Source organism: Jaculus jaculus, chromosome 15 (genome assembly GCF_020740685.1).
Source record: "Jaculus jaculus isolate mJacJac1 chromosome 15, mJacJac1.mat.Y.cur, whole genome shotgun sequence".
Lineage (NCBI taxonomy): Eukaryota > Metazoa > Chordata > Mammalia > Rodentia > Dipodidae > Jaculus > Jaculus jaculus.
This window is the reverse complement of record NC_059116.1, coordinates 49,567,969-49,589,362: the sequence shown is the minus strand read 5'-3', so window position 1 is coordinate 49,589,362 and position 21,394 is coordinate 49,567,969. Positions and strand designations below refer to the sequence as shown.

The 21,394-nt window shown below is 38.7% G+C and overlaps 1 protein-coding gene across 1 annotated transcript in view; it reads left to right on the top strand.

Annotated features, from left to right (window-relative positions):
* Galnt1 (polypeptide N-acetylgalactosaminyltransferase 1) overlaps positions 1-20,429 on the top strand; it is a 59,017-nt gene extending 38,588 nt beyond the window's left edge. The window contains exons 5-11 of the mRNA XM_004666776.2: positions 1,070-1,240; positions 2,980-3,097; positions 4,922-5,102; positions 6,950-7,089; positions 12,689-12,787; positions 13,579-13,713; positions 18,164-20,429. Coding sequence (XP_004666833.1) covers positions 1,070-1,240; positions 2,980-3,097; positions 4,922-5,102; positions 6,950-7,089; positions 12,689-12,787; positions 13,579-13,713; positions 18,164-18,310 — 991 coding nt within the window. The 3' untranslated portion in view covers positions 18,311-20,429. The remainder of the gene's footprint in view (positions 1-1,069; positions 1,241-2,979; positions 3,098-4,921; positions 5,103-6,949; positions 7,090-12,688; positions 12,788-13,578; positions 13,714-18,163) is intronic.
* Positions 20,430-21,394: the final 965 nt, after the last annotated feature.

Below are 21,394 nucleotides of genomic sequence, written 5' to 3'. Positions count from 1 at the left end.
CAGATATATATAAGGCATCTTCCCTTCAAAAGGGCTGTTGTCACTTGTGTTTTAACTTTTTTAAATCAAAGTCCAAACTCAAAAAAAAAAAAAAAATTAAGTACTTAACCAACCTGGCTTATGTGGAAAAAATCAATCCTGAAGGGAAAAATATTACTTCTAATAACTAGAAAATATAAATTTATAAAAGTCCTAAGATATCATCTAATATTATTGAATAAATAAAAATGTTGGAAAACAATATCCAAAGTTGGTGGCATTGTAGGGAATCTGCAGGGAGAATTATATACTTGCACATATGACACTTAGAACAGTAAGGGATAGGGTTTTCAATTCAATAATCATAGTGCTGGAAGTTTACTTTGAAAGCAGAAGCCAATGTCCATATATATTCACTTAATTTCTCACTGGCACAAAAAAATACCTGTAAAGAACACATAATCAAAAGTTGCTTTTTAAGGAAATTATTATCTTAAAATGATTAAATATATGTAGTCATAACAAGTTTTTTAATATGTAGAAATGTTTTATAGTTTTTCTATATAGCAGATAGTCTAAAAGTATAAATAAAGGGCTAGAGAGATGGCTTAGTGGCTAAGTGTGCTTACTGCACAAGTGTTAGGGCCTGAAAGAGCCTGAAGGTATCCAAATTCAACTCTCTAAAACCCTTGTAAACACTCCCTCAAATGGGAATCGTTTGGGCTCACAAAAACCAGCAAGCTCATGTGTCAGGAAGAGATTCCAGCTAAGACAAGAATGGGCAAAAGAGCAATGGAATGGGATACCCAATTTTCTGCTAACCACCGCAGGTGAGTGCATGGGGTACCAAGGGCACATGTACAAGCATACATTTCACACACACACCACATTGCATACACATAAGGAAAATGAGAAAAGCATAAATTAAAAGGAGACCGAAAGTTTGCTATAGATTATAGCAGGAATATTTCCCCCATTTTGTCTTTAACATTATGGAGTATAATTTTCATTTTATAAAAACCATATATTTGTTACATAGTTTGAGTTGAGTAGGAACATTTTGAAAGCTTTTAAAATTTGCTGTTGTTAGGAGAACAGTGGTATGTCCCATCATTGATGTGATCAGTGACGACACTTTTGAGTATATGGCGGGCTCTGATATGACCTATGGTGGATTCAACTGGAAGCTCAATTTCCGTTGGTACCCTGTTCCCCAAAGAGAAATGGACAGAAGGAAAGGTGACCGGACTCTTCCTGTCAGGTAATTTGTCAAACGTTTTCCCTAAAGTATTATTAGCAGAGTAATCTTGCTTTGAGAACATAGTAAAAGGATTATAAGTCTATTTTGGAAAGCACAAAGTTAATGCATACTTTATAGGTGATTAAACAATATTTTAATTAATAAAGTTGGCATTTTGATTTATTCTGTAAATCTGGTACACATGAGAAATAATATCTTACAGGCTTTTCATTCCTGTATGAGCATTTTGCACATGTGTAAGTCAAATCTGTACATAAACTGCTCATAAATTAATTGTGTCAGCATGTTAAGATGCTACCTAAAACCAGGCCTTTGCACTATAAGATTTTTAAATGTCATATACAATATGGATAATAGTTAGTAACTGCTGGTTTTACACAGAAAATAAGTAGAACTAATACAAACTATGAAAAGGATTTCCATTAATGCATTTTTTTGTTTTTCTTTTGTTCTATACTTGATCACACATGGATGTTATTTATGAAGGGATAAAGTCTTCATGCTGGTGAAGACATGAAATTAAGATCATTGAGCTTCCCAAGCCATCCTAGATCTATCCCAGTTGCTGCTTCAGTAGTAATTAAGAGTTCCTCCAATTCCTTCAGAACCAGACTTTGCTTTCTCCAGTTCTGGACTTGCCTGGTCTTTTTTCCCATGAATTCAATTCCTAATGCTGGTACAGTTGAAGAAGGTGTTTCCCCCCCCACACACATACACACTAGCTGTTCTTTTACCAAGCCAGTCTGTTGGCTTACCAGTAATGAGGGACTTGCCTTTGTTTCCTTGTTGAAGTCAACACTTAAATCAGGATGATGGACTTAGAAAATATGATCAGAAGCTTTAGGTCAAGTAAACCCCTGCTCTAATTAGAAGCACTAGATTTTCCCTTGGATTCCTAAGGTTTTACCTTCTCTCATTCTTTCTCTTCTAAGAATGGTCCAAACCTTTTTAAAAAAAAAAAATACAGTTTTCACTGGAAAGGCAAATTCTGCCACCCTAAATAGGACATGGAATTATTATATTTCAGTGTTACATATGTAGTATCCAATTTATTTGAAAGTAGAAATTTCTTGGTATCCTTGGATCTAAAACTTATTTTCTTGTGGTTGGTGTTGATTTTCCTTCATATTCACCCTGTGGAAATCAGTGGTTAGCTATAATATTCATTTATTTGTATACATTTCTGTGCTTCTACCTGTTCCCTCCTCTGCCCCACTCTTTGCATGTCTAGGGTACTTTGATGACTCAGGCTCCTCCTTTGAAAATATACCATACTCCTCCTTTCCTCAAGTTAAGAGGTGTATGTAGTATTGCTACCTTTTACCCCTAACCCTAGTGGTGTTGATTAACAGTTCTCTGCCTTTATAGTTGCTAGGAATTTGGGAGTAACTACCTGCTCAGCTAGAGCAAAGGATGAGAAATAGCTTCAATTTAAGGAGTTGGAGATAGAAAGTCAGGACAAAGAACCAAGAAAAATGCTAAGGAGAGGATGCATCCTCAGGACTTTGACATTGTCTGGACAAAAGCTCTGAGCATGCGTCCACATTTCGTAGGAGCAGGATGCAGGTCAGATCTGATACAGAAAGCCCTCTGGAGCCTGTGAAAGTTTCTGAAGAGTGTAAAATGTAGCATTCTTCAGTTATGAATAGTTACAAAAGTATAATACTTTTAAAAACAAAAACTGATAGAAATTTTAAATCATTAAAAATTAATGGTTTAGTATCATGATTGAATTTCAGAACACCTACAATGGCAGGAGGCCTGTTTTCAATAGACAGAGATTACTTTCAAGAAATAGGAACGTATGATGCTGGAATGGATATTTGGGGTGGAGAAAACCTAGAAATTTCCTTCAGGGTAAGTTCTCTAGAAAATTTTTTTTTTTACTTAACCTCAGGTATAAATATGCATTGACTCTTCATGTTATCACTATATAAAATCTAAAGTTGACTTTAATATGACTCCAGAGCCTTTGGCTTAGAAAAAGTTGGGCGATGCTATTAGAAGTTCATTAAAACTATTTCAGCAGATAATAAACTTATACTTACTAGACCAGCTATAAAATTTACACAGAATTCTTTAGTTCTTGATTAGTTATTTTTCAAGGAAGTGATTCAAACTCTAACTAAACAAAAATAATACATAGTTTATATATACTAGTTTGGTACTTAACTGTCAAAAATGTAATTTTATATGTATGTAATGTGCTTTTGGTCTAATGTGAATTTTTTTCTTATATAAACATGGGTTTTTAAAATAAGGTTTACAGTTTTGAACAAAAAAAAAGCAAAACAATTCTGAAATACTCAGTTAATTTAATCTAGTAGACCTTACATTAAAACTTTTACTTTCATATTCATTCAGCTTGTTTAGGTGACATTGTATGTTCTTAAATAATCTGACAAATATCCTGTCATAGGAGAAACCAAACTAAAATTAAACCAGAAAGCTCAGTTCTTCCCAAAGAATCTCTCGGCTCTCTTGTAATAGGAAAGAACTAACCATAGGTCATCCAATGCTTTATCATTCTGGGCAAATTTGAAGGTAGGAATACTGAATACTTAACAATCAAAACTTTACAAAATGTGATTTTCAATTGCAAATAATTAGGAGATTTTATTTAGGCCAGAAAAACATTTTGAAAGAAAGGTTGTATTGATCTTTCCTGCTATACTTTTTGTTTAAACAATGAAATAAAACCTGCAACTGCTGTCTGGAGAATTCATGATGGGTCCAGTTTTCAAGCTCAGGTTCTGTTTAAGAGACAAACAGGACACAGGTTTGCAGAACGGGAAGGGGACAGAAAAGAATATGGCTGGATATTCCATGGTCAGTTCTTTGAAGGGGTGTGTTTAAGCCATGAACACATTAATTAAATTCATTATACACACAGAGAACTAAATTGTGAACACCTCATGAACTAGCATGTTCTATTAACAAGGGTTGGTTACAGTTCAGCAGTGAGAACTTATGCTGCTCTTATACGAGTTGTGGCCTGCAAGTTAGAAACATGCTGCTGTGCATCTCATTTCTTTTCTTTTAGATAGTTTATAATCTGCTGTGTTTGAATCTTCTAATTTTGATTAGAGAAACATTTGCTCCTGAGGAATATTGGCTGTGTAATCAGAGTAGGATCTTGGTGCTTTCAAGTTAAAAGCATCATTGTCCAGTATTGGTCTCTGTTGCTGTTTTCAAATTTGGTAGTAGAAGAGTTGTTTGGGGAAATTTTACCAGCAACTACAGATGTTTTTGTGTTTTTTTTTTAGTTTTGTATTCAGCTTGGTACCATTATTAGGCTCATCCATGGCCTACCACCTCCCCACTGGCCCCTCCTTGTTGAGGTATATGGGTCATGCATTATGGAGTTAGCCCACAGTTATTGGTATGATAAATGTCTCTGCATATCAAGACCCAACATGTGGCTCTGACAATCTTTCCACCCCCTCTTCAGCAAAATTTTCCTGAGCCATGTTGGGTTCATTTTTGGTCTGCTTCAGTGATGAGGTGTTGGGGACCTCTGAGGCTCTGGCTCTCTGATTTGGTAGGAGTTGATTTTTCTCAACAACATGTTTTATTAAAGATTAAATAAAAGCCAAATCTATATTAAATTGAAAAAAAATACATGGGAAGACTAAGATGAGCCTTTCTTGGTTACTAAGCAATGTCTTGCTGCTGATTCAGATTTGGCAGTGTGGAGGCACTTTGGAAATTGTGACATGCTCGCATGTTGGCCATGTGTTTCGGAAAGCTACACCTTACACGTTTCCAGGAGGAACTGGACAGATTATCAATAAGAATAATAGAAGACTTGCAGAAGTATGGATGGATGAATTCAAGAATTTCTTCTATATAATTTCTCCAGGTTAGTTTATTTTACAGTAGAAATAGAAGGTTGTGGACTGAGGAGAGGATAAAATGCTTGCTGCACAATTGTAAGGACCAAACCGGAGTTCAGATCCCCAACATACATATAAATGCCAGGCCTTGGGAGGAGGGGTCAGAGAAGCCCAGGGCAAGCTAGCTAGCTAGACTAGCCAAATTGGTAGCCCCTGCGCCTCAGTAAATAAAGAAGAGAGTGGGGCTAGAGAGATGGCTTAGCAGTTAAGGTGCTTGCCTGCAAAGCAAAAGGACCCAGGTTCAACTCCCTAGGACCCATGTAAGCCAGATGCACAAGAGGGCACATGCATCTGAAGTTCTCTGGCATGCCCATTCTCACACTCTACCTGCCTATTTCTGTTTCTCTCTCTATCTCTAATAAATAAATAAAAATTTAAAATTTTTTTAAGAAGGAGAGAGTGATTAAGGAACACACATGACAGCAGCCTCTGGCCTCCACATACATGCATACACACCTACACACATACAGTATGCAAAACTTAAATAAGATTGTACCTTTCTTGTCCCCAGTCCTAATACATTTCAAGGAGAGATAAGGTCATTTTGAAGAGTAGCAACATCACAGTATAGAAAGCATTTGTTACAGAATGCCTGGTACATAACAATAATGCTAAATTATCTTGATCATGTTTGTTCCTGCCCACATATGTTTCTCTCTCATTCCCTTCTTTCCTCACCCCCATATTAATTTTCTTTCTACCTTATGGCAACATTTGACATTTGTTCCTTTGATATATTGTTAATATTCATCTATTTTCCTAGCTTATGGGACTTTTTGATTTTTCATTCAGCAGGTTTTTCCTTTTTTGTTTGTTTTGAGGTAGTTTCACTCTAGTCCAGGCTCACCTAAAATTTATTATGTCATCTCAGGATAGCCTTGAACTATGGCAATGCTCCTACCTCTGCCTCCTGAGAGCTGTGATTAAAGGTGTGTGCCACCACACCTGGCATTTCAACAGTTTTTTAATTTTTTTTTGTTATTTTTATTTATTTATTTGAGAGCGACAGACAAAGAGGCAGAGAGAGAGAGAGAGAATGGGCACGCCAGGGCCTCCAGGCATTGCAAACGAACTCCAGACACATGCGCCCCCTTGTGCATCTGGCTAACGTGGGTCCTGGGGAGTCGAGCCTCGAACCGGGGTCCTTAGGCTTCACAGGCAGGCTCTTAACCGCTAAGCCATCTCTCCAGCCCCATTTCAACAGTTTTTTAAAGCACTGTTTTAGAAACAGGTTATGAGCATGCTGCAGAAGTGGGCTCTTTAAGCCATCATAGAAGCCATCTACTGTCACAAAGCTAGTACCGAGCCTTATGACATGCCTTAAGGAACTTATGTCCAAGAGCTTTTCTCTGCTAATTAGGGATTTCTTATATTCACTGTCTCAGCAGCTATAAGTCTATTTGACATTATTATTCTGTCCTTATTTTCCAGTTACTACAGAGTGCCAGTTAGGTGTGTGCACAATCCAGTGAGCTGTGTGAGAGAAAGCTGACTGGACACAATTGCACTGTGTAATATTTACACAACATCTTGAATTTTTTGCCTTGAAATATATTAAAGTTTTCTAGTTCTACATAGCTTATATTTGATACTAGTATGTGTCATTCTCATATAAATTCAAATTTCCTTTGAAAAATTAAGACACATGTTAATGTCTTTTCCTTTGGGAGGTAGACTCATGGTACTTACATCATAATACATCATCCCACTGATAACACCTTACCCAGTCATCTGCCTTGTTAGAACCAATATATAAATAGATGTGTTACCTAATGGAACTCCAATAATTCAGTCAGTTCTTTTATTTCAACAGGTGTTACAAAAGTAGATTATGGAGATATATCATCGAGAGTTGGCCTGAGACACAAGCTACAATGCAAACCTTTCTCTTGGTACCTAGAGAATATTTACCCTGATTCTCAAATTCCACGTCACTATTTCTCACTGGGAGAGGTAAAAACAAATTCGTATGTGTGGTTACTATATCATTCTTTCTTTTTTAAAACAAAATTATTTATTTATTTGAGAGAGGTACAGAGAGAATGGGCAAGCCAGGCCCTCTAGCCACTACAAACGAACCCCAGATGCATGTGCCACCTTGTGCATTTGGCTTACGTGGGTCCAGGGGAATCAAACTGTGGTCCTTTGACTTTGTAGGCAAGTGCCTTAACCACTGAGCCATTCCTCCAGTTCTAACCTTCTTTCTTGTTTGTTTATTTTAAAGCTAAAGTTTCAGTCTCTAAAATACTTAAAAGTACTTTTAGTATTTAAAGTTACATAACCTCAAGTATGCCAGAGTTCTTCTTAGATGATAGAGTCTGCCTGAGAATTTGAAATCTTACTAAATTTTTATCTATCACATTATATTTTATTGAAATAAGAATAAAACCTTTTGAACTCTTGTCTGAGAGCTTGGACTCATGTTATAATAAGCAATGTTTTAAGTTGGCTTATTTATTTTAATGTATAATTTATTGACAACGTCTGTCCTTATAGACAATAAACCATGGTAATTTCCTCCCCTCCCCCACTTTCCCTGTCACAACTCCATTCTGCATCATATCCCCTTCCTCCCTCCATTAGTCTCTTATTTTGATGTCATTGTCCTTTTCTCCTATTATGAGGGTCTTGTGAGAAGGTATTGCTAGGCACTGCGAGGTCATGGATATCGAGGCCAATTTCTGTCTGGACAGTTGCAATGTAAGGAATCATGTCCTCCCTTTGGCTCTCACATTCTTTCCATCACCTCTTCCGCAATGGACTCTGACTCTTGGAGGGTGTGATAGAAATGTTTGAGTGCTTAACACTCCTTCATCACTTCTTCTTAGCAGTGTGTTGCTGTTTGGGGTCATCTCAGTGGTCACCGCCATCAGAAAAGAGAAGCTTCTCTAACCAAAAGTGAGAGTAGCATTAACATATGAACATGAGTATTAAATGTAGTGCTTACTGGGCAGTTTGGTGAACATAATATATTCATTTAACCAAACCACAGCAGGCTTATACCCCTAAGGCACATGACCTCCCCTGCCATAGGCTTTTGATTAGGTTTTTAGTACCAGGAATGTATTCCCTCCCATAGAGCAGGCCTCCAGTCCAATTAGAGAGCAGTTGGTTTCCCCCACAGTAGACATGCCACTATTGCACCTATTTAGTCATTTGGCCTCACTGGCCAAACTTGAGGCTTCCAGTGTCCATTGTTTCCACTGCTAATGACTTCTGTCTCCCATAGGGCTGCATGCAGTGCAACTTTGCCATCCACTTAAGTCCATATATTTCTGTAGCTCATATCCTAGTGTTAGTCCAAATCAAAGATTGAGAAACTTCAAAGTGAAGGTAATATAAGGGACAAGTGTATTAGTCAGGGTACTCTAGAGGACTAGAACCGATAAAATAAATTATATTAAAAGGAATATATTGGATTAGCTTACAGCAGTCCAAAAATAGCAGTCTGCAGACTTGAGAATCAGGAAACTCTGTAGCTGCTCAGTAAATGTGGCTGGATGCTTCAGCAGTTTCAGCCCAGCACTGAAGGCCTGAAGGCTTTCCAGAGAGCTACTGGTCTTCAGTCAATGTTGGAAGGCTGGGGAAACTTTGTTCCAATGCTGACAAAATATAGCCAAATGGGATACATGCACTTACAGGAAAGGCACTTAGCAGCAAGAAGCACTGGCAGCCAGGCAGGAGGAAGGGGGTTTATTTCAGGCTTAGAGAGTCCAGAGAAAACAACATCATTTGGCTGGAGAGACAGCTTAGCAGTTAAGTGCTTGCCTGTGAAGTCTAAGGACCCTGGTTCAAGGCTCGATTCCGCAGGACCCACGTAAGCCAGATGCATAAGGGGGCACATGCATCTGGAGTTCCTTTGCAGAGGTTGGAGGCCATGGCGCACCCATCCTCCTCCCTCCCTCGCTCTCTCCCTCCCTCTCTCTCTCTCTTTCTCTCACTCTCTCTCTGTTGCTCTCAAATAATTTTTTTTTGTAAATTAAAGAGAAAGAAATCTCTCTGTATGTTAGCTCAAAGTAGTCATGTCTAACACAGCCTTGTAATGAGTTATCCATTGCCTGCTGTGGCCACCGCTTTTCAGTAGTCTCGGGAAGACTGTGTGCAACAGTATTACATATAATAAAGGGACTTTGTTTTTACTGAGCAGTGCTGTAATATAACTTCTGACTATTGATATGGTTTTAAAAGTTTGAAAGCCATTGTTTAGAATGGTAGTTAAAAATTCTCTTCTGGCCTGAGGACCCCGGTTCGAGGCTCCGTTCCCCAGGTCCCACGTTAGCCAGATGCAGAAGGGGGCGCACGCATCTGGAGTTCGTTTGCAGAAGCTGGAAGCCCTGGCACGCTCATTCTCTCTCTCTCCCTCTATCTGTCTTTCTCTCTGTGTCTGTCGCTCTCAAATAAATAAATAAATAAATAAATTTTTTTAAATAAAAAAAATTCTCTTCTGATTAGTGCTGTATTTATGTCGGTAGAATTTGCCAATGGATGTTTTCTGTTGGTCTGTCTTCATTGTCCACCTTTCTCAACTGTCCCACACCTTCCTCCCCACAGAATATAGTTCTTCTGCCTCATAATGATGTAGCCATTCCTTCCCTTCAAAATCCTTGTCAAACTTCTTTGCTAGGAGTTTGGCTTTTCTTGTGGGGCATTCCTAGCAAATGAAAGACCCTGTGTACCTAGGCCTTTGTAAGTAGATTTACCCACCCTTGTTCTGACTCTGCAGCCCTTGGCTTACAGAAGGGCTCTACAGAAGGCAAGGAAGCTTTAGGAGCACAGGCCTATGATTGTTTTTGCCAAGGATCAGCATAGTGGTGCGTGCAGGCTAAAACCAGCCCGTCACCCACTTTTATAAATATCTCCCTTTGGAGCATGTCTATGTGCTTCCTTACAGCTTTGGTCCACTTTGTCACCACAGCACTAGAACTGATCTCACTGCCCACAAAGTCATGTATGCATATTCTGGCCTGTTTAGGAAATATTTGCTACTTGCCCTGGAATGTGCATTTAGGAGCAATGACTGAGACTTTCTTATCCCCAGCTGTTGTTCCAGCGAGTCTGATCACTTGGAGCCTATAGTGAAGTGGTTTCTCATGTTGATTAAATTAAACTTGCTTCCTTTCTCCTGTTTACCTTGGGTCTAGATAATAAGCTTTTCCGTCTCCTCCCAAAAAGTGCTATTTCTGTTTACCCAGAAATGTGTGTGTACAATGTGTCTTGCCTTTCAAACTTTCATTATTCTTTCATTATAGCAATGTTAGCAAGTTGGACCATATGCAGTTCATTGCAAAATTTACGAACTTTTGCTGGGAATGGTGGCACATACCTTTAATCCCAGCACTCGGGAGGCTGAAGTAGGAGGATTACTGTGAGTTTGAGTCCAGCTGAGACTACATAGTTAATTCTAGGTCAGCCTGGGCTAGGAAAAACCATGTGTGTGTGTGTGTGTGTGTGTGTGTAAAAGAAACAGGTGAATGATAAACAACAGGTGGTATGTTCATACCATATTAGGCTTAAAAAGAATGAACAACATGGATGAACTTTGAAGATGTTATAATTAAATGACATAAGCCAGCAACAAAAGGTCACATACTTATATTTATATGAGGTACTTGGAATAGTCAAGTGTATAGAAAGTAGCAGCCACCAAAGGCTATGCAGATTATTGGTTGTGTGATGAAGGGGCTGTTGGTGGTAAGGGCTTGAGGAAAGAAGATTTGTTTGGTGCATATTAAAGTACAGGTTTACAGGATGTAAACATCTTGGAGATACCTTTCATAACAGTGGGAATGTGCTTATCACTGCTGAGCTGTCTGCTTAAAATGGTTATAGAAGTGAACTTTTTAAGACGTGTGTATGTGTGTGTGTATGGATGTTTGTATGCCAGGGTCTCATGCTTCAGACACATGCACCACTTTTTGTGTCTGGCTTCATGTGGATGTTAGGGAATTGAAACCTAGGCCAGCAGGCTTTGCAAGTAAGAGCCTTTACACTGAACCATCCCCTCAACCCATCACAGTGAATTTTACATTACATGTGAGAGAAGCCTATGATAGGCATCATGTAGAAGGTGAGATCCAGGGCTCAGTGTGGGACATTGACAGAGGATGAGTGGGTACAGTTCATCACTGTAGACATAATGGAAAGTGAAGAGCAGAGGAGAAGACTGGTGTATGCAGCAGTGTGCTGATCCCTGGCAGAGAAGTCACATGCCTGTGCTCTTAATGACTGCATCTTTGGGTGAATAGCTTGCTAGTTGAGGGAGGGAGGGCCTGTTATTAGTAGAGGCTTGAGGAGAAATAGAAAAGGACAAGCAGAAATGAAGGCTGTGTGGAAGAACACAGATTACATAAGGAAGCTGATGGTGAGTCTGTAAAGCCACTCAAGCCACTTGGTTTCTTTCTTCCTGTGTGGTAGCTCCATCTAGTGAGCTAAGGTCGGGCAGCTGCCTTACACAGATTTCAAGCAGTTATACTCCTTAAGAATAGGGTATGAGAAAGTGGTTCTTTTTCTTTGAACTGACCTAATTTTGGACAATGCTTAGGCATTTTAGCTGGCCCAGAATATAGGCATGTTACTAAATGACACTTGTCTAACCCTCAGTGGATGACTGCCAGGTCAAGCTGGCCTCTTAACTGCCTCCTGCCGGCTGGCTTCCTGGGTGAGTCAGAGATTTTACCATCTGTGGCCTTCTTGCTAGTGCCTCATTTACAGCCTTTGGAGCCTTTAATCCCAGGACATACTGATTCAAAGTCTAGTTTCTGGAGCAAGGTCATTAGAGTGTCTGTCTTCAAAGAAGTGTGACTTCTAGAGCTTCTGTAGGACTTGAAACCAAATAAGAGTGTCTCATCATGATGTCCAGTAGTTGTTAATCCAGGAACTAAAGATTCTAAGCAACCACAAGGAGCTTCAGACCCTTCCTGGGTTAGCTAGCTAGAGGCTGACTAGATCTGACCATTTTCACATGTACTTAGTATGTACTCTATATTAAGCACCAGTCTGAATGCATTATCAAATATGAAATCTTCCTCTTCTATTGACTGAGTTCCTTTTCAGTAACTGACAGATATCTAATAGGAGCATGGAGTTTATACTACTCCATAACTACTCTTTCCCTTAATATACTTTCCAACCACTTTTGGTTAAAAATGTCCTTTTTACTCTCCTGAGAAGTCATCAGAGGAACTGTGAAAAGTAATACCCTGTGTCCCCAAGAAGTTGTTAAATTGCTTTAATTCTTAGTCAGAGTATAATGTATTAAACTAAATACAAATCCTAGTGGAATGATGTAGAAGAATGAAATGAATGGTATTATTTCTCCCTTTAAATATAGAAATGCAATTTGTAAGACCTTTCTAGACCAGAGGATTTTATATCTAAAACTGCTGTTCCTTAGTGGTGATTTCCCTCCAAGCGTCCTATAACTGTCGTCTGGAGACTTTGAGGTCATTTCAGAGTTGTACAGGGAACACCTAAATTGATTTTTTTTTTTTTTAGTGTAGCTATGTGCCTATCATTCTAGTTAAGCTAACTTAATATTTTCATTGTCCCATAGATACGAAATGTGGAAACAAATCAGTGTCTAGATAACATGGCTAGAAAAGAGAATGAGAAAGTTGGAATTTTTAATTGTCATGGTATGGGAGGTAATCAGGTAAGTATCCTAGTAAAAATATTTTTTAATATTTATTTTTATTTACTTAAAGAGACAGAGAGAACATAGGCGCACCAGGGCCTCCTGCCACTGGAAATGAACTCCAGACACATGCACCACTATGTGTCTGACTTTGTATGGCTACTAGAGAATCAAACCCAGGTTGTCCAGCTTTGTAAACAAGCGCCTTTAACAACTGAGCCATCTCTCAAGCCTGTTTGTAACCTTTTAAAATGGGTCATGTTTTATTTTACTTTTCCCTTTTTTCCAGTGGCATCATTCAGGAAAAGTATTTTGTTGTTAAAGAAGAAACAATACAGAACATTAAGCAAAGTTAGCCTGCAATTTAATGATGTTCTTAAAACACACATTTGTAAAAGTTCTTTTGGGGAGAACTGAATTTACATTCAATGCTGAACACTTTTTTTTTTTTTTTTTTTTTTTACTCTTTTTAACACACCTGTCAACACTTGATACTACACTATATGGGGACTGAAGGCAATGATGACTTCCCCTGTGTAAGCTTAATAGTAACTTTTGTGAGTAGTTTCATTATTTTAATAATGCATAAAAGCCACATATCTTGAAGTACTTTTTTTCATGTCATATTAGTTCACAGTAATACAAGGAAAAATTTAATTTGTTTTCAGTGATGTGCCTATCTGTGTAATTAAGCTCTTCAAACCCCGATACTTATATTGCCCCACAGATAGAGAACATAAATGTCAGGTGTCTGAACTGCTGACTTTCTTTATGAGTAAAGCTGACTTATGTACATGTTTGTTTTTCAGGTTTTTTCTTACACTGCCAACAAAGAAATCAGAACAGATGACCTTTGTTTGGACGTTTCCAAACTTAATGGCCCAGTTACCATGCTCAAATGCCACCACCTAAAGGGCAACCAGCTTTGGGAGTACGACCCAGTGGTAAGTTTTCCAGGTGCCTATAGGAATAAGTAATTACAGCATCATTGGGCATATTTCTTTGTTGTTAATTTTTTTTAATTTTAATTTTAATTTATTTAATAGAGAAAGAAAGGCAGAAAGGGGGGTGGAATGGCCATGCCAGGGCCTCCAGCCACTGTAGACAATCTCTAGGCACATGTGCTACCTTGTGCATCTGGCTTACATAGGTCCTGGGGAATTGAATATGGGTCCTTTGACTTTGCAGGCAAGTGCCTTAACCACTATGCCATCTCTTCAGCCCTCTTGTTAATTTTTATATTGACAGTTTTCATACATAATGTATGTATACATAATGTATTTTGATCATAATCTTCTCCCACTACCTTTAGTTCTCCCTTCTGGTAAGCCTCTCTTCTTTCCAACTAGTCCTTCTTTTTTCCTCTTCCCTCATTCTCCATGAAGTTTGTCATGGTCTGGTGACATTTTCACTTCTCCAGCTAACATGGTTAATGTTAACTAATGTGATCCAGCCATTGGATATGGCCTGGATATTTTTCTCCCACTTGTTCCTTGATATGACTGCCCCTACATGGAGGGATGTGTAGCATCTGAGTCCAAACAGCAGGTGCCACTGGCACAGCCATTGTGTGACAACCAGTTTTTAAATGAAATAGCTTCCCACTTTTAAGTTCATTGGAAAAGTCAGTTTATTAACCAAGCAATATTAAACCTGATTTTAGTTGTTTCATTAAGTAGAGGGGTTTTTTCCCCTCTTAGGTAAGACGAGGTAGGTGGTTTCTGGTGGGGATTCCACAGCAAATGTGATGTCTAGAATAGCTGTAATCTCACATCCCAACTCAAGTCAGAAAGCAAAGTGAAGGGGTACTTTTTAAAATTATTTACTTATTTTTGAGAGAAAAAGGTATATATAGAGAGAATGGGCACACCAGGGCCGCCAGGTACTGCATATGAATTCCAGATGCATGCCCCACCTTGTGCATCTGGTTTACGTGGGTACTGGAGAATCGAACCTGGGACCTTACACTTTACAGGCAAGATCTTAACTGCTAAGCCATCTTTTCAGCCCAAGGGGTGTTTCATCATCAGAAATGTTCTTTTTCAGGAAAATAAAAGCTTTTCCTGGAACCCTCTTAGCAAGCTCTGCATCTTTCTTTCTCCCTCTTCCTCCCACCCTCCCTCCCTCCTTCCTTCCTTCTTCCTCACTGAGAGAGAATTGGCATTCCTCCAGGGCTTCCAGCCACTGCAGTTGAATTCCAGATGAGTGTGTGCCACCTTGTGTGTGTATGTGGCTTTGCGTATGCATCACCTTGTGCATCTGGCTTATGTGGGGCTGGGGAGTGGAATGTGGATCCTTATGCTTTGCAGGCAAGCACCATAACCACTAAGCCATCTCTCCAGCCCAAGCATATTTCTAATGAACCACAAATTTATCTCATAGTCCCCCCATTGCAAGGAAGGCTGGGAAAGCAACATTTAGTTTTCTGGTTTTTATAATATGAGATGACCAAGTCAGTAAGATTGGGAATAGTGTTGGCTAGTCCTGTAGTTCACCACCACAGGTATTTAAAGAGTGTGTTGTTTGATTAGCATTGTATGGAGCTGGAAGGTTTGAGTGTGTCGAAAGAACCTGTTATGCATTAGCACTTCTGGGTCATTTTGTGGAGCTTGGTTCCCTGAGATAAAATGCTAATGTAGCTGAAAGGTATTTCACAGAAGCATGTTCAAGGTAAACTTGCAGGTTCAGATATTTGCTAGGGAGCACCATTGAACCCAAACCTGGAAAAGTGAAAGGGACAAAGCAAGCTGACATGTGGTCCAAAAGCCTGAGCAGACCACCGAGGGTGTTCTGGAGGGGTACAACCTTTCCCTGCCTCCATCCACTCAAAACATGGAAAGCCTGAAAGGTAATAAAATATTATGACAATAATCTACAGCAAAAGTCCCAACTCATAAAATCTTAGATTTCAAAGGAACCCTAGAAATAAAATCAAGGATACATTTTTATGGGTAGGAATTGAAGCCCTGAATGGAAGTAATTACCCCCTGCTTCAGAACAAGTAAATGCTATAAGCTGATCTTATACTTGGACTTCTTGATTCTTGATCCCAGGCTCTTTGTTCAGTGCCCTGCTATCTTTGATTAGATCTGTATATTCATGTATGTTTAAGTATGACTATGTTGTGTCCTGCATAATGTTTATGATGAGAGTAAGCTTGTTTGCTTTGACTACTTGTAACTCTCCCTTTAACAATGTAGATTGAGACCCCTATACATCTAGAGGTTGGAGGAAGGAGCTTGGGCAAATACCACTACATTTTAGGTACATTTTTCAATAAGTGATTAAAGCTTTTATCCTCCCTCTCAAGAATTTTAGTTAGAGATGTGTCACTTGCCTGTCCCATGCCTTAACTAGGCTTTCTTACTGTGGAAACTGGCCAGTGTCAGCTGGATCTTTGCTACGTCCTATGCTGACAGAGTAGTGTCATGAGCCTCAGAATTCAGCCTGCTGTCAGCTGCAGAACCTTGTCCTCAACAGACTAGTTCTCCTGAGATGCTGCTCACCTCCTAAATTATAGTAATTCTAGCATGATGTTGAACAATTGAGTGTCCAGTACTAGTTTGTTAAGAGTTTATTTTAAAGAATCTTGATAGCCAGATGTAAAGTGTTATGCACCTGTAAATCTAGCACTTGAGAAACTATGGCAGGTGGGTCACAAGTGTGAGGTCAGCCTTGACTGTTAAATAAAGATAAAAACAAAGAATTTCGGTCAATGAAATACAAGTTTTTAGAAATTGGGATCAGAAAGACCAGCTGTCCAATCGCATGTGTTGTGCTTAGTTTCCTTCTGCTTTTAGTAATAGTGTTGGTGAGTCTGAGGAAGGGGGTCACCAACAGATTCCATTTTGGAATGTTTGGAAAGTCCTTATTTGCATTGTTTTTGTCTCAAGTGAGACTGAAGGCTATGATCACAATGTGCATGCTGAGCTCCTGGCTCTCTGGCTACTGGACTGTGTTCTCACTACAAGGCCTGCCTTCAGCCAGCAGATGACATGACATCCTCATGAGACAAGCCAGCATCATCACTGCCATGCCTGTGCTTTTCCAGAATTGGTTCTTATTCATTTGTAAGAATTCAAGTAGACAACAGTGAACCTAAAGCCCGCTTGGATAGAAGAAACCTACAGCATACAGTCATTTGCTAGTTCTCACAAGTTCACACAAATGTAAATGAGGCACCATGCAAATGAGATGCTGCAGGTGAAGAATCATATTAAATAGAGCCATGAATGAGATTACTGTGTGGTTGATCAGTATCATTGGCATTCCACATTTCTTTGAGGAACTGAGAGCTAGCACTTAGCAGGTGTTTCTCACAACTATGTGAAGACCTCAGTGTGTTAGAATATCTTCACACTCAGTGTGCATGATGATAACTAAAATATGCTAACTGTTTTGCCCAGCCTTTCTGAAATTATTCTCAAAATCAAATGTAAAATATAATGAGTAGATTGATAGGAATACTTGTATCTACCAGTCATTTACTAAGAGCATCTTAGAAATGAGGAACTGTGAACTTTATTATATACCTCACAGAATCTTCTCAAATACATATTATGACCTTGCTCTTAAAAATGAAAAAGCCTACCTTACCGAGTCTGTGAGCCCAGTCTAATACTTGTGCACACTACCACCCCTGGCCTGACCACAAGCTTCACTTCTCCTGACTCTACAACTTTGATTATGCCTCTTAACCACCCCAGCATTCTTACAGTGTGAGTCTATAGAAGGACCTGAGTTTCTAAAAGCTTGAGGCTTGGAATCGCAATTAATTCAAGAAAGCTTATCACAGATGAAAACTTTGAAATAGCTGTTTGGAAGTAGGTTGGAGAATCCTGAATTAGAAACCACTAGGCTGGTCTGGGCCTTTTTTTTTCCCTTTAAGGAAAAAATGAGAAAAGTTTCTCTGGGGCTTAAAATGTAGGTCGTCTTATGACATATGTAGTAGATCCCACCACACCCCATTATTTTTCCTTCCCATGCAGGTGTTACTGCTGTCTCTAACTGTACACCTTTTCTCTATTATTGTCTCCATTATTGTAAGTACTTTTGTCTCCCCACTACAAAAAAAAAAAATCCTATAAAGAAATTTAATAATCATCAGAGGGGCTAGAGAGATGGCTTAGTGGTTAAGGTGTTTCCTGCAAAGCCTAATGTCTCAGGTTCAATTCGCCAGTGCCCATGTAAAGCCAGATGCACCAAGTGGCATATGTACCTAGAGTTCGTTTGCAGCATCTAGAGGCCCTGGCCCACCAATACTCACTGTCTCTCATTCTACTGCTCTGCCTCTCTCAGCTTGCAAATAAATTAATATCAGAAATGAAGGCTGGGGACTGATGTGTTTACTTTTTCCCCACTTTCATATTAAGATTTTTTTTCTGTCACTTTCAGAAATTAACCCTGCAGCATGTGAACAGTAACCAGTGCCTGGACAAAGCCACGGAAGAGGACAGCCAAGTGCCCAGCATTAGAGACTGCAGTGGAAGTCGGTCCCAGCAGTGGCTTCTTCGAAATGTCACCCTTCCAGAAATATTCTGAGACCAAATTTCACAATAAAAGAAACAAAAATAAAGATTGACTGGGCTACCTCAGCATACATTTCTGCCACATTCTTCAGTAGCAAAAAAGAAGTGCTTTCTCCTCTGCAGGACGTCAGGTTTATCAGCCATTAAAACTCAGTCGCCTCTAGCTTTTACTCTGAATCAGATGTGACTGCTGAGGTGTGGACTATGTGCACTGATGTTTACAAGACTGGAAGAGTCTTCGTTGGGAAGATGGCAGAGCACTCTCAGATCCTGAGCAATCACAACGTGCTTTCTGGAAGCTGTACCTTTTATGACTTGCTCGCACATCAGTAATTTCTGCTGAAAGTGCTGTCATGATGAAGAGATTTCCTGGTTAGAACTGGTAGCCAGTCTATTAAATATTGATATAGAAGTAAATGGAAAAGAACTGGAACCAGTTCAGAATCATGAAAACAACATTTTTACAATTTAAAAAATTATATTAAACAGGGTTTAAAGGAAATTAAAACAGACCTATGAAAAAGTACAATTTGTTATAGTATGAAATTTCTATCTAGATTTTTATACCTCAGTGGAGAAAAATAATTGATTCCAATGACATTCATTTTGTTTTCATCTGTGATAGTCATGGATGCTTTTCATTCCTTGGGGTGCTGAAAATGAGCTGTGGGGGGAAACAACATAGTTTTAATTTCTTTTTATAAAATTTTTTATTTGGTTTGTGGGCTATTGGAATTGTAATTTTTAATTGCCTTCTATAAAAATCAGATTTAACATGTCTGGTCTCAACCAAGTAAATTAAATATCTCAGTTACTGTTGGGTCAACTGACACACAGATCTCATGCGTTGCGTGCACATACACACATGCACACACACACCATCACCACCACCATCACCACCACAATTTCTTACTATATTTCCATTTCTTGATTCAGCTGATTATGCGTAATATCCAAGGTTCATACTACTGTACTACAGATTTGTTTTCACAGCAATAAATGTTCAGTTCTTTATGATTCCACTTCAAGATGAAAGGTTGCAGAGTGCTTATTAGTTGGGTATTTGGAGATAATTATTTGATGGTTTCTTAGCAAACCTTTACTTCACACATGTACTTCATTGTCAAGTGCATAATTAGATTAGATTCTTGAATTGTAGTGTTGATTTGCTGCTTTTAAAAAAATAAAAATTTGACTGAAAATATTTAATTGGCATTTCTTAATGAGTTAGCCAAAGAAGTGCAGCTCTGATTCCGTGTTACCAGTCCTGCATTTCTTTCCTAAATTGCATTTAACTAAATTGACTTTTTTTCTCTGAATTTTTTTTTTTTGGGGGTTGTTGTTTTGTTTTGTTTTTTGTTTTTTTGAGGTAGGATCTCACTCTGGCCCAGGCTGACCTGGAATTCACTATGTAGTCTCAGGGTGGCCTCGAACTCATGGCAGTACTCCTACCTCTGCCTCCCAAATGCTGGGATTAAAGGTGTGTGCCACTATACCTGACTTTTTCTCTGATTTTTGATTACAGAAAATCACCTGAGTATGAATGAAAAGCTGATATTAATTAAAGTTTCCTTCTTAATCTCATTCAAAATTTCATTGTGATACTTTTTTCCATACCTAAACCAATCTTGGCAAAAATGCACATATTTTCCTCCCTATTGGTCAGATTGTATTTAATAGCTTTTTTTTTTTTTCTTTGATTATCAGAGACTTTCACTGCAGGGAAGTCTTGTGACTAAGACTGTTCCTGAAAATCACATAACCAGTGATCCTTGCCAAGTTGAGTATATGCAGTTTCTCAAGCCCTATTCCAGCCAGTCAGGGGAAGCACATGTGGATACCCAAGAGTGAGGCAACAATCTAAGTGCAGACACTGTCCCAGGAGACTGACATGGTCCAGGTGCTTGAGGGGGTTTTCCTCCTTGAGCTATGTTAGTAATTCTCAGTAGGCTTAATGCTTGAACAAATAAAATGTCTAACAATAAATTATTTTCATGCACAGAATTTCAGATTTTTGTATTCCAGCATAGCTTGGTCTTGTTCCTTACTGTAAGAAAGTTTTAATGGCATTGTGATTTAAGGTTTGCTTGTTTTTATTGGGGAATGTGATGACTTAAACTTTTAGAACCTGATAGATAATCCCATTGCCTTTATTTTTCTAATTAAAATATTCCTGAATACTTTGAAAATACAAAATATTCCTGAATAGTTATGCCTCACAGTGGTTTTCTTTGAAATTAAAATGGCCTCCTCTTCATGGCTGTTTATAGATTAGGCATATGTGTGTCAGATGAAAACATGAAAATGAGAACAAAGAGTGAAGAATGCCTCACTGTGAAAATTATAGGTGGGTTTTGTTTTGTTTTTCTGAGGTAGGGTCTCACTCTAGGCTGGCCTCAAACTCAAAGCAATGCTTCTACCTCTACTTCCCAAGTGCTGGGATTAAAGGTATGTACCACTATACCCTGCTAAAGGTGTTGCTTTATGAGACAGACCCTCTGTAGCCCAAACTGGCTTTGAACTCAGCAATCCTTCCTCAGCCTCCCAAGTGCTAAGATCAAAGATCTGAGCCACCATTCCCAGCCTAGATGATTTGAGTCTCACAAATCTCATCCCACTGCAATTAGTATCTTAAATGTTTATCCATCCTTGTTGGCATCCTTGACAAATACTCTTCTTCATCCATTCTATAAGTGGAAGAAGTCACATAGACTGTGTCCTCATTTCTCATTACCCATTAGCTGGAAAACAGAGGTCCTTCTTTGCAAGGATTGGTGCTCTCCTTATCTTCCAAGAAGTATGCCAATATAAGTTTAATTCTGCAGTTAACATATTGAAAGAAGATGAAAGAAATTAGTGTCTGAATTGGTAAGTACAAGAGGTTTCTACAAAGTTATTTCTTTAGTCGTTTGGGAAGTTTGGCTGATTTCCAGTCACATGGCACTTCTTCCAGTCTTTGATTTCTTGAAGATTGCCAAGAATTTGCTTTATTTATGGGAACTGTTTACAGTCTATGAGGCATGTATACAAAACTCAATTGCGTTTGTACATTAGCAATAAACACAATTTTAAATATGTCACTAAGAAGTCAAATAGA